This window comes from Bos indicus x Bos taurus, chromosome 9 (assembly GCF_003369695.1).
Source record: "Bos indicus x Bos taurus breed Angus x Brahman F1 hybrid chromosome 9, Bos_hybrid_MaternalHap_v2.0, whole genome shotgun sequence".
Classification (NCBI taxonomy): domain Eukaryota; kingdom Metazoa; phylum Chordata; class Mammalia; order Artiodactyla; family Bovidae; genus Bos; species Bos indicus x Bos taurus.
The window spans coordinates 85,793,034-85,806,320 of NC_040084.1; the positions used below are offsets into that span (position 1 = coordinate 85,793,034).

Below are 13,287 nucleotides of genomic sequence, written 5' to 3' on the forward strand. Positions count from 1 at the left end.
GGGGAAAAAAAACCCACAATGTGTTTCCTATTTTATATAGTTACTCTGACAACTCATTAACACTTTTGAAAGTAATTCTAACTTCTTCAAAAAGTGAAACGGATTTTTATGTAAACATAAAGAATAGCACATTAACTGGATGGCTGTGACCGGAAGGCCCCCGCCGTGGCCGGACGGTGATGCCTGGTAATGCTGATATGAAAGCCAATATACTGCCCCTAAGGTAGGGAGTGACCTCAAATGCATCACTCCTTGGACCAGTGGAGGAAGATCAGGCATGTTGGAGGGATTATGAAATCAAGCTTGGAGAAGAGGAGAGCCGTGAAGCTGTTGTTGATCGGTGTCACATGCTGTTTATAAAGGGAACAGCATCAGCTGAGCTCTTCTTTGACTGTCCAGATAGGCAGGCATGTGAGGTCAGTGGGAGCCATGTAAACAGCGGACTTTTAGGCTCATACAGGAACTTGGAAATGTCCTCAAAGCCATGGTGAGTGCCTGTCCCCTCACTGAAGCATGTCTCAGTTTCCCCAACCAGAAGTGAGTTCACCCATTTCTGAACCCCTGTATCTCTTGGTTCCTCTTGCCCATTTATCACAGTTGACTTATAGTAATCATATGTCTGAATTTCTCTTGGGACCTTCCTACCCCCAGACTTCTAGATTATAACCTTTGTAAGTCCAGGTCAAGCCAGCTTACTCGTGTACTTTTGATTCTTTTCCCTTCCTAATGCTTTATTTTTTTTTTTAATTTTATTTTATTTTTAAACTTTACAATATTGTATTAGTTTTGCCAAATATCAAAATGAATCCGCCACAGGTATACCCGCTTTAAATCAGTACATCCATCCATTGATTCCAATCAGGAAATATCTATTTATTGTAAATGGAAAAGAATATCGTGATATTCAGTGTTAGCAATTGTGTGCAGAAATAGGTATTCTTTTTATACTCCTTGTGAGAATTTAAAATAATAAAATGTTTCTTATGAGCAAATTAATATGTATCAAAAGACTTAGCAATATGCCCATTATTTACCCATCAATTCAAAAATCGAATCACTTATTCTAAAAAAACCCGATGTACTAGACACATTAAAAATTTTATGACACAGTGTTCATCGGAGTATTTTTTATAATGCTGAAAAATTAGAAACATGCAAATGTTCCAATGATTGAGAGCATTATTTAAGTAAATTATAGTAGGTATCTATGACTGAATACCATTGAATCATTAATGCAGTGTTATATTTTATTTGCTAAATATTTGTTGATGTTGGCAGACGTTCAAAACATATTAATTTTTAAAAAACAGGTTATAAAACAGTTTGAGCAGTGTACATTGAGAACCCCAGTGTTTCTCCAAAGGAAACCCTGAGAGCAACAATGCCTCTCAAAGAGGGTCACAATTATAAGTGGGCACTTTGTTTCCATTTACACCTGTGTTCATGTGAGGGAGGCTTTGGGGGCCCTGATAGTGACTGTAACTGGGGGATGGAGCCACTGAAGATCACAAGGTCATTCTTTTTGTGTGTTTATTTTAAAAAAAGTAACAGAGGTGTATTGTGTGTGTGTGTGCATATAGGCACGCACACGAAGAAATAAGCCTAATGTTTCTGATTAAGAATATATAAGCATTTTCTTTTTTCCTGTATGTATATTTTCCAAAATTTCTAATGAAAAATAGATCATGTATTAATAGGGATAAACAATAAATGTTGCTGAAATACAGACAGAGAAATGGAGATGACAGTGCTCTTTGTCTTCTTGAAGTTTAGTGAAGGGCTAATAATAATGCGATAACATACTGAGCTCAGTCCCAAGATACTCTGTTGGGCTGCTGTGCAACCACCTGGGATAAGGAAGATGAGGAGGAAGGCCAGGAAGGCTTTCCAGAGGAGGTGACACATGAACTGAATCTTGAAGGAGGAGTAGGAGCTAGGGAAGTAGATGGGGCAGGCAGAGATCATCCCAGAAAGGAACCCACAAGTGCAGAGGTGTGCAGCCACATGAGAGATGGGGTGTCTGAGGTGCTGTGAGGAAGTCGGAGGACGGGAACCAGGTGCTGTGAGTGGCTGTTCCCACATAGTATCCACATAGCTGAGCACAGCATACACAGAAGCTGGAGATGCTCTGACCGTACAGGCCTACATTTCACAGTATGGCTTTTGAACTTTGCTCTGGGGACCTAAAGAGCATTCCCTTAGGGTGGGAGTCAGATGCTCAAATCTGTCCTCTGCAAATTTGCACACCTCTTGTGTGCTGGGTAAGTTCAAGTCCACTACCCAGCGAACAAGACCAGTGATGCTCCTCCTTCGTGAAGTGGATCCGCCCTGTTTCCTTCTTGCTTCCACCGAGAAACTTCCCTGGCTCAGCCTAGTTTTTCAAATATCCTGAGATTTCCTCTAATACAGAGCAAGGGCTGGGAGCTACGGGGCTGGAGAGTCTCAACTTCTTCAAATTGTGCATGGATTATCTGCCAAAGGCCCACCATGGGCACCCTGCATACGTGGCTTTCCGCATGAAGTATCTCCATAAATATCTGACTCCTCCTGTGGCCATTTAAAAAGGGTGAGTAAGGAGCAGGAGGCCACTGTGAGGACAAATAGGAGATAGGTCCTATCTTTCACCCGCCTCCCAGAACCTGGCTCATCAGTGCCTGCCTCCTGCAGTCTTACACTGTAGAGGCTTTGCAACCTAACGGGCTCCTCTCCCAGTCAAGGTCTCCCTTCACCTTCTCAAGAACCCTAGGGGGCTTGCCACTGCCTATTTTATAAATGATAGTTCACAAGTGGCTTAAAGGGGACCTCAACCTGTGTCTGCAGGACTCCTGTGTTCTGGCTCCGAGCGCCACTCAGAATCATCTGTGCATCTCAACAACCTGCCCAGACTCAGTCTCAAACGTTGGCCATCATCACTTGCTTTCATGTGTCTTCCTTGCTTTTGCTATCTACACGGGCACCTAAAACAGCAGTTTGTAAGAATTAAAATAGGTCTTGTTTGAATTCCGATCAGCAATAGAATGCAGATGTAATAAGCACTTATTACCCAGCTCCAGTGGTCAGTTGTATGCAGTTATGTACACCATTTGTAAAAACAACAATACTTGTTCAAATGTATGTGGAGGTACACCAAGCCCCATAGAAGTAGAGGGATTTGCTGGAGGACTTGGAAATTAATCCCAGGCTGTCCTAGCTCCAACGTCGAGAAGTATTTCCCCACCATCTTTGGGGCATACATATTTTCTTAGTTTCCATGAAATGACAGAGAAACTCAAGTGAGATGTCTACTGACAGCCTTACGGAATTCTAAGCACGATGATGCTTGCAGTGTAGTTGTCAGTCTTGGGTGAAGAAAGCCCAGGTAGAGTTAGGGTGGTGCAGGAGGGAAGCCATGAAGCATCCCCATCGTCCTCTTGCCATCTACCATCTGGGAGACCAGGTCATGCAGATCCTTACCCCAGAGGCTGGGAATTGCGAGCGTTTGATAAATCCCGGTGTTTGAAGTCTGACATTGGGAAAGCACCTGTCACCATTTATGGTACACGTGGGGTTTCCCAGATGGCGGTGGGAAGGGGGCATATGTGAAACCAGAGAGGGCGTCAGGGAAACGGCTTTGTGAAATTGGAAAGAGGTAGCCTAGGGAAGAAAGTTCCATAAATGCTGAGAGGAGACACTTTTGGGGGGCAGAAGAATTGAGGGAAAGGGAGTTTCGTGAAGAGTACACGTGTGTTTGCTAAGTCGCTTCAGTCATGTCCGACTGTTTGTGACCCTATGGACTGTAGCCCACCAGGCTTCTCTGTCCATGGGATTCTCCAGGCAAGCATACTGGAGTGGGTTGCCATACCCTCCTCCAGGGGATCTTCCTCACCCAGGGATCGAACCTGAGTCTCTTATGTCTTCTGCATTGGCAGACGGGTTCTTTACCACTAGCATCACCTGGGAAATCCTCATGCAGAGTGAGAGAATCCCAAGGCACCCAAGGAAGGAGAACAGGAAAGGTGCCCAGGAAAAGGAGCTCTGGTGGTCAGTGGTACCCCCTGGGATCTCTGCTGTGTGATGATCCAAAAAGAGTTGGGGGTGGGGGCCCTTGCATAGTGTAAATAAAGATCTGCACGGTGGGAGAGGCACCTAGGAGTGAGCAGTTCAGACTGCAGTGGGAATACATGACTTTCCCAACTGAGTGAATTTAGCCCTGAAAATACAGACATGGCCTGCAACCCATGTCTTGGATTCTTCGTAGGGGTTTTCAGTCCTGCCTTTTGAAATGATATTCTGTTTGAGTAGCAGCATGTGATGTCGCTCCCTAGACAGCCCTGAGAAAATTAAATGACCATCTCGTGACAGAGTCCCCATGCTCAAATTTTAGAATCCAAGAGAACTCAGCTGCTCCGAAACAACTGATCATTGAAATAGTTTGGTAAGACAGTTTTAGAAGCATCAGTGAAGGAGAAACGTCCTACATTTACTCTAGTGGCTAAAACGGAAAGAATAAAAAGCAGGGAGAGAGACAGAAAGTGACAACTTTAGGAGAAAAACCACAATCATAAGTTTTAATTCGGGAGTTTCAAAAATAGCCCTTGGAAGGTGTCTATTTTCAATCGCGACGACTCCCTTCAGGGGGTGTTGAGAAGACTTATCTGCAAAAGAGATCTTTTTTCAGTTCAGTCACTTGTGAGGGTGAGTCCTTGTCCCGGACTTGCTCAGATTCTCGCGTTCTTTTTTTTCTTTCTCTGGAATTCCATAGACAGTAATTAAGGAACTGGAGGCCAGCGGGAGGTCAGGGAGCCTTCGTCAGTGAAAACAGGGATTGTTTGCCACGTACAACACTCCCTTTTTTCCTTGTGGTGAATAGGAGATTTGCTTAGAGCTGATGACTTATGCCTTTCTTACAAGTTATGCAGTGAGCGAGGAACTGGGAGATCAGTCAGCAGGCAGCAAGCGGCTAATTGAAACCAGTGTCTTCACTTTCTTCTTCGGATCGTAAGCTGTCCCGGCGGAGCCTGCCCGATCATGTAACTCCCCGGGAGCATGGTCCGGGAGAGCCTCACCATCACTTTGCGATTACAGAGGGGTCGAGCGGGAGTGAAGAAGCGCTCCAAGTGGGGAGCGGGTGGGGGTCCCTGACACGCTCAGCATCACCCCCGAGGCCTGCTCAATGCCGAAGCCGGTAAGTTTGCTGGACTCATTTCATGCCGGGGGGTGGGGGGGCCTGTGCTTCTGTCACTTCAAGTAAAAGCTTTTCTCATCATTCCTGACTATGGTGCTTCCCCCTTTCCTGGTCAAGTTCCTCTTGATTCTTCCTTCTAGTCCCTTACTTACTTCCCTACCTTGTAACCCAGAGCATTCTTTCCTAGCTTGCTCATTCAAGACTAAGGCATAGGTTTTGTGGGGAGAGCAGTGATTATTATTGAGAATAAAGCAGGATACGAGGTGTTGGGTGTACATGGGTTGGGAGCTTAGTTGCCACTCGCGGAGGCTTTTCACGCAAAGACTTGGCTTCGGGCAGTGTTGCAAACAGCTTTTCTCCTAAAGAAGATCGGTTTCCTTCTCCTAACATGAAGGTTTAGTACCATTGACATCGTGTGAATTTCACAGGCGAATACCTTGCCAATTTCAGAATACTTTTCAGGAGTGCATAAATGTAATGTTCCCTGCGTGGCTCCGGGGGAGATACGTTGATTTAGTCGGGACATGTTTGGAGCTGGGGAAGCAAGCTGAGTGAGTGTGTTTCTGCAGAAGGCGCAGTTGTAATCCTGTGCTCAGCAAGGTCTCCAGCGGTCCCCCAAAGGGTTCTAGTTGGTCCTTGCAAGTTCAGATTAGTCTTTATTACAAGAGGTTACTGCTTTGCCTGCAGGACTCTGCCACGCAGCTTTTGGAAAGCATTTGTTCTAGGGCATCACCGTTTGTGAGAACAGTTTGCTACGAGGTCAGGGGCAAGTGACACATCTGTTACGACCTGCAGTGACAGGCTTCAGTTTGATCAGTAAGGCCATGCTTTCAGTTTGCTCCGGCACATGCATTTTTGTATCTACAGATGCTATTAATTGTGTTCCCTTTTTTTCTGATTATCCTTAATGTAGCTGTGTTATAAAAAGTTCTCCGTGCTGGCTCCGTGTCTTTCCCATTAGAACATTGCAGATGTGTCAAGGACGCACATATTCCAAAAGAAGCTGAGAAAGAGGGAGGCTCCACCCTCTGTTGCAAGCCAAACGGGCCCCATAGTCTCCTCATTCAGCACCCTGGCGGGAGAATGGTGTACTCTCTCTTTAAAGCAACTATAGTTTTGTGCCTTGGCTTGGTCAATTTGTTATGGTTTAAAACTGTGGAGCCAGCTGTCTGCAATCTGATGTAATGTTGCCATGGAAACCAGAAATGAAACACTTAAGCATTCACCACAGAATTACTACATATAGCATTAGCCAAAGTAATTAAAAGTTGAGCCATATGGGCTTTCTGGTGGAAAAATCTGCAAGACGGAGGTTGGAAATCAAATGTTTCTATTTACAATATTGTAAATCCACTTTTCCACATCCTCTGGTGGGATAAATCTATTGCCTTTTCTACTAAAGATTTAGAGGTGAAGGGTTGTATACAGATGATTGAGTTTCCACCTTCTAATTTAGAATCTGGTCAAATTAAGGTTTATTTTAGTACTCTGACCTGGGCCAAGTCAGGGAGGGTAGGCGATACCATCTTGTGTTTGAATGTGTATAAACATATACTGTTATTTTTTTTCTCTTTAGTTTATTTAAAGCCTGGTTTTATAATAGCATTGAGTCTATTTCTTGGAATCAGTCATTCATTTTATATTCAATGCAGATTTCCTTCATCTTCTACAAAGTTCCTCTAAGTATGAGGATTCCTTTATACACACATATCTATTTCTTAATTTTAAAAAACTTAAAAGAGATTCTCACACCTCCATCTCACACGTACATTTCTGGGGGTGTATTTTCTGAATAAAAAGACAAGTCTCTTTTTTCCAACATTTGGGAAGTGGCACATGGTATTTAAAAGAAGAAACATGAAATGAGGAATTTAAGCTTTACTGCCTAGTTTAAAAGAAAAATGCACGCCGTTTACAGAGTCTTTATGTTGAAACAGCTGGAGAGGATTTTTTTAAGGCAAATATTTCACAACTCTTCTTCCTCTGGACCCAGGAGGAAGTGAGAAGTCAACACCTCTCTCAATAAAAAGCATCCTTGGGATATACTGTTTACCTCCAGTGACTTCTGGGCTCACAAAGAGGAGATTTTCTATTTTAAAAATGATAATAATAAGATATACATATATTTCTTGAATGACTGATTTTTTCCTACATTTCTCTTCATATAAGTAGTGCTGCGTCATCTATTTTGTCTAGTATCCCCAAACATGCTACTGCAAAGAAAGTTATTAGTTGCCATGATCTGTGATTTGTCAGTGGCAAATGCCTCCAAACTTTTAATTTTTTTCAAAAATAATTAAAATAATAATTCAAAATTCTGAAGAGTTCTTTCTCAAAAAGTAGATGGAACATGTGAAAGTAATGAAATAAGTACCTGGAATATGTTCTTTTTCACCCCAGTGAATTTGAGAACAGGAAAGTAGGGCTGGTGGGGATGGGGAGGTGTCATTGCCTTTAAATCTGTTGTCCTGGTTTAACTATTTTGATTTCTTCCTGAAAATTTCCTTCTGATAGTGTGTTTCCTACAAGTGATTTGTATCTTTATGACTCAAGATTTTTGTATTATCCCTTTCCAGATCCTCTTTCTCTTTTTACTCCGCTTCCCACCCCTACACACACACTGCCACCAGCAACCCCAAGCTAGGTATGAGTGATATTCATTCTATGATGTAACTTCCCGAATCTTGCTTATGAACAACCTGTGCTTATTTCGGGGTGTCCCAGGTGGTGCTAGTGGTAAAGAACCTGCCTGCCAATGCAGGAGATGTAAGAGACATTGGTTCGATCCCTGCGTTGGGAAGATCCCCTGGAGGAGGGCATGGCAACCCACTCCTTGCCTGGAGAATCCCTTGGACAGAGGAGCCTGGCAGGCTACAGTCCGTATCCCGTGGATAGAGGAGCCTGCGGACTACAGTCCATAGGGTCGCAAGAGTCAGACACGACTGAAGCAACTTAGCGCGCACACACACACACACACACACGCTTATTTCATTTCCATGTGACTTCAGAATTTTTAATGTGAGGGTTATAGACAGTCTAGATTTGTAGGTACAGAAACTTTCCATGGTCGAATGTTGACTCTTCTTTTAGAAGTACTTGGCTTTTGAGAGACATCAAGGAGGCAGAATGTTTTTCAGTGTTTATGTGTAATTCCATGCCCTGTGGTTTTGTTCAGGTGCTGATTACCCAGAATGAGGGGTTAACCAAGTTCTCATTCCTCTGGTTGACCAGTCTGACTGTCCCATCATACACCAGCAAGTCATGCAAGAAAAAGTAAAGTTCCAATCAGACAATTATGTAGTAGAAGCTGTATTTATTATTTTATTTTAATGTGTTACCTTTTAAGTTTTAGACCAAATGCATTAAGCATGATGGCCAGCATGCAATGTGGCCAGCATGCAATGTATCCTCCTTCCACGATTATCTGGGGGCCTAATTTCTACTCTTCATTACCAGCAATTAACTTTAATTCTGAAATGTGTATGCTACATTTTACCTAGGACCTTTTTTTTTTTTTTTTTTAAAGAGAAATCGGATGTAGATACTGATATACTTCACAGAAGGAAAGTCTGAGAAATACCCCTCTCCCGATGGCTTGCCGTTTCATGGGTTATAATAATTATTCTTTAAGGAGTGAATGGTTTGCTTATAATCTTGCAGGGAGAAAGTACAATGACTCCAATGCTGGGAACCCCAGGGCCAGGACAGAGGCCAGGAAGTGGGTCGTATATCCCTGACGGAGGGCCAGAGTGCTTACAGAAATATTTGTGGACTCACAGCAGACACTGTTTTTCTGCCTAAGTAATTACTAGAATCCCTACCTCATTTCCTCTTGAACTGTTCTCTGCTCACTCTTGTTTCCCAATTTAGCGTCTATAAAATTGGGATTCGTGAGAGCATTTCTTGGAAGGGGGGAGGTCTCCATATTAGACTCGGGTTCGGAGACGTGGTTTGGTTTTGGTTGGAGGCATGTCTGGTTGGAGGAAACCGAGGGAAGGTTGTTGGCAGGATGCGCGGGGTGAGCTGGAGCGGCTCGGAGTGGCCTGGGCTGTGCCGAGGCTGCGCACTTCCGCCCGGCTCTGCGCCCCCGAGGATGCCGGCGCGCCCGACCCGGGCAGCACGTTCATTGACTTGGAGCCTCCTTTTGCTTTTTCACATTTTGAGCAGATAAAACAGAGGAAACTGCCTGTTGAATGTTGGAGCTGACTTGGAAACGAAAGCCTCATTTTGTTCACAAGGAAAGGATTGTTTTTCGCTTGGGTCATTGCTGCAGAGACTTTTTTTTTTCCCCTCTCTGTAATGTTTGATACTTGAGGGAAAACAGCTGGGCTGAGCATTCTTGAATCACTGCAGAACTGAAATGGGATGCTGGGGAATATGGACTGGACTGTATGGCTAAAAAGGTCAGCTTTTTCCCTTGTCCCTCGTGGAGGAATGCAGGCTCTTTCCCCAGGCTCTCCTTGGGAACTCTTGGAAGGAGCTGGGAGAGGCGGAAGGAGGGATGGGAGACAGTCCCCACAAATGGGACCGAGGATGGCTTTTTGCATCTCTTCCGTTTTCCTGCCCTGCTGTTTTTGATTTTCGGGGAGGACTGGAACAAGTCAACAGAATCTGGGTTTGGAGAAGTAGTCGATGACCACGTTAAACAGCAAGCCCTGATGGGCCAGGCAGAGGAGAGGCTGGTCCAAAGCACAGCTCTGTAACTGGAATCACAGGGCTGCCTAGGGGAGCGTCCTTGCAGAGCTCTCTCAAAGAGGACGGGGAATTCATTGAGACAAATGCACCCCAGGCCGGGCCAGGCCATCAGTGTGTGTGGGGGTGCCTAGGACCTAATTCTCCACCAAATTAGACCTTAAAATGATGGTACGTGTCTCTCTATGAACCTGTTGGGCGGCTTTGTTGGTGCCCCAAGTTCAGCTGCAGAGCTGCCAGAGTTCAAACTGGCCGTGAGGCAGAGCTCCGCCCAGCAATTATCTGATTAACTTTTCCTTTGTTTCTTTGCCAGTCAAGAGAACAGTCGGAGGATGAGACGGAGGAGTCGGTGAAGTTTAAGAGGTTACACAAGCTGGTAAACTCCACTCGCAGAGTGAGAAAGAAACTCATCAGGGTGGAAGAAATGAAAAAGCCCAGCACAGAAGGTAACAAAGCAAACTCCGCCCTACTTATTCCAAAGCAAGTCATCTGGGGTCCATCTCTCCGTAGAAAATACAAAAGTGGAAAAATGGGTTCTGGCTGAGGCTGGCAGAGGGGGAATTTGGGGTTGCAGAGGGGGAATTTGGGGTTGCATGCGAGCAAGGCAGCACTGAGTACCTTCTGGAATGTAGGATCCTGGCTTTCCGGCGGCTTAGTTATTTAAATATTACAAAGATGGGGAGTGGCTAGTGTATGGCAATGAATTCTTCTCAAGATGTGGTCCAGCTTTCATTTGGACCTCATACCATTTTATATAAACTTTTATTTTAGAACACCTTCTGAGTTTGAGCCTTGGCTCCTAAAGGACTATGGTTCTCACCCAGTGAATTTAATCCAAATTTAATATATCCCCACCTCAAACAAACATCTAACAAACAAGGCACTTAATGTCCTTTCAGATCTCTGAGGGATGATTTCTTCTTCCTGTTAACGATCTCAAGTCTCAGTTCCAAAGAGGCTTTAAGGACCTCCCATTCTAAGTGCTCTAAGAGCCAGGTTCCTGGCCAAGCCACTCATCAGATGAAGCCATAATGTCAAAAGGGACATGAACTTGGATTTATTGTATTGAATAGTTAACCTTTAAAGTGTAATTATGACAGTTTAAATCTCAACCGTGTCTGTCTTTCTTATTGTTAGTAAAGTGCATTTGCAGCAGCTTGTAAAAGTCTCCCCAAAAGTTACAAGAGTAAGATTTCCGGTTTGGGAAACAATTAGTGATTGAAAGAAATGCTAGAAAGAATTTTTTATTCTTTTTAAAAGCACGTGACTTGTTAAAATGTCACACTGACATTGCGGGGAAGTTCAAAATTTTAACATGTAGATTTAAAGAACGCTATTGTAGAGGCTCTTCTGTTGTACCTAAGTCAAATCGCACCTTGGAGGGAACTGAATTCCCCTTTATTTACATAGATGAGGGTTTCTGTTGCTGTTTTTGGCGTTTTGAAATTTTTTGTTTGATGTAATTATTTATTGGTTTTAATCCTCTGGAGGAATATTGAAGGCCAGGGGGTTACTATGGGAAAGTGGAGATTGAAGGGAAAGGGGAAAGAGACAAGGGAAGCAGGGAAAGAGGCACTCTCTGCTTTATAGCCAGTTTCTTAAACTTAGAGTTCTGTTTAATTCCAGGGTTGCATCTGGGTGTCTTTTGCATGGTAATTCCAGGTGTGGTGCTGTTTACATTTGGCTGTTTTAATACCTGCCTATCTGTCATGGTTCCACAGAACAGAACACACCGTCTGACTTCCTCTCCCGTGGCAGGTCTACTGAAATCACGCACAGTGTCGTTTGGTAATTTTAAGTAGGAACATATGGAATTGCCATCATTCAACCTTGGGAGCATCTCATTTTAAAACAAACCTCATGCATAGTTGCCAAAATTAAATCTCGTCTATCATGCATAAATTGGTGGGTCTTGTCCATAAGTGAGATAAATGGGTGAAGTACGTGGTCCCGTGCCTACCACCCCGGAGCCCCTTTGCACGTGATAGTTGTGTGTGTTGGGGCTTAGAAAAGCACAGAAATATTCTCACTTGTGTGTTTATGTCAGAATCAATCGATTCAGCTATCTCTGAGAGGCGTAGTTGAGAAAAAGGGAAAGTGTACCAAAAGACGTCGCTATAGGGTAAAAGGTAATAACTCTATGGACTTTTAGCATAGAGTTTTGATTCATCTGGGCATGAATTAGATGTCATAGATGGAAGATGGATTTGGTGAGTTTAATCCCAAGTGGCAGTTCTGGGGTCCAGCATCTGGGGTGCCATTGACCAGGCTTGCCGCTGTCACCAGGAGAGGCCCCAGGTGTGTGTACAGCTCAGGACATCCGCTGCAGGCTGCCCCCAACACCACCATGCTAGATTGGAACTCTTCCATGCTCTGCATGGTAGAACACTTTCTCATTAGCAAGAGAGCTTGTGCTGGTACAGAGAGGCCACCTGGGCACCTTCTTTGCAAAGCTGGAGAGATTCATAGTCCCCACAATCCCTCCTTCCACCCCTGGACCTTCAAAGAGTTGATCCTTTTGATTTCTGCATGCCTGTGCCAATACTAAGTTGTCTGAATAATAACAAGCATTTCCTGAGAGCCTTCCGTGTGCCAGCCGCTTTCCTAAACACTTCACAGATTTTATTGTAATATGTCATCTTACAGCTCCTTGTAATATGTCATCTTCAGAATACTCACCAGAGGCAGACACTGATGCTGCCCTCATTTGTGAAATGAGGAAACTCAGATGGATACAGCGAGGGGAAGTAATGTACTCATGGTCACCGAGCCAGCTGGACAGAGCCCTGGAATTAAGTCTGAGCAGCCTGACTCCTGTAGATCGTGGGTGCACTCTCTGCTCCCACCCTATCTCTCACTCTCCAGCTCTGGAGTCTTGGAAAAGCCCAGAGAGTTACAATTCATCACTCAGGCTTACTCTTGTAACTAGAGTAGCGAGTCCTTATCTGGTGCGTGGGTGACCCCAGACAATATGACATTGCAAGCCAGGGTAGTGCCCTTTATCCAGTCATTTCTGTGTCTTTTCCCTTCCTTCATTACTCCAGTTCACCTGTAACCTGCTAATGAATCACTAGCTTTTGTACAGTGTTGTTGAGCATACAAAGTACCTTTACCTATCTCTTTTCATTTAATTTTATCCTCTCAATATCCTTATAATAGATATTACTACAATAGGTAGGCCTTGGGAATTACCTGGTGGTCCACTGATTAGGACTTGGCACTTTTTCACTGCTATGGTCCAGGTTGAATCCCTGGTCGGGGAACTAAGATCCTACCAGCTTCATGGCATGGCCATTAAAATAAAATAAATACAGTTAGGCATTATTACAGGTGAGGAAACAGACTCAGAGAGATGAAGTAGTTGTCCACAGTGGTGGAGACGGTGAGTGGCATAACCAGAGCTAGAATCTGTGTTTTTGGCTTTAAGTCAT

General features: G+C 44.1%; 1 protein-coding gene across 6 annotated transcripts in view; it reads left to right on the plus strand.

Annotated features, from left to right (window-relative positions):
- Positions 1 to 13,287, plus strand: part of SASH1 (SAM and SH3 domain containing 1) — a 259,539-nt gene that overhangs the window by 211,624 nt on the left and 34,628 nt on the right. For 3 of the 6 annotated variants that reach the window (XM_027551788.1, XM_027551789.1, XM_027551787.1), the window contains exon 9: positions 10,170 to 10,302. In XM_027551788.1, the coding sequence (XP_027407589.1) occupies positions 10,170 to 10,302 (133 nt within the window). Of the gene's footprint in view, positions 1 to 4,738; positions 5,165 to 9,264; positions 9,568 to 10,169; positions 10,303 to 13,287 lie in introns of those variants that run through there. The other 3 variants (XM_027551790.1, XM_027551792.1, XM_027551791.1) reach the window with 3 other exon arrangements.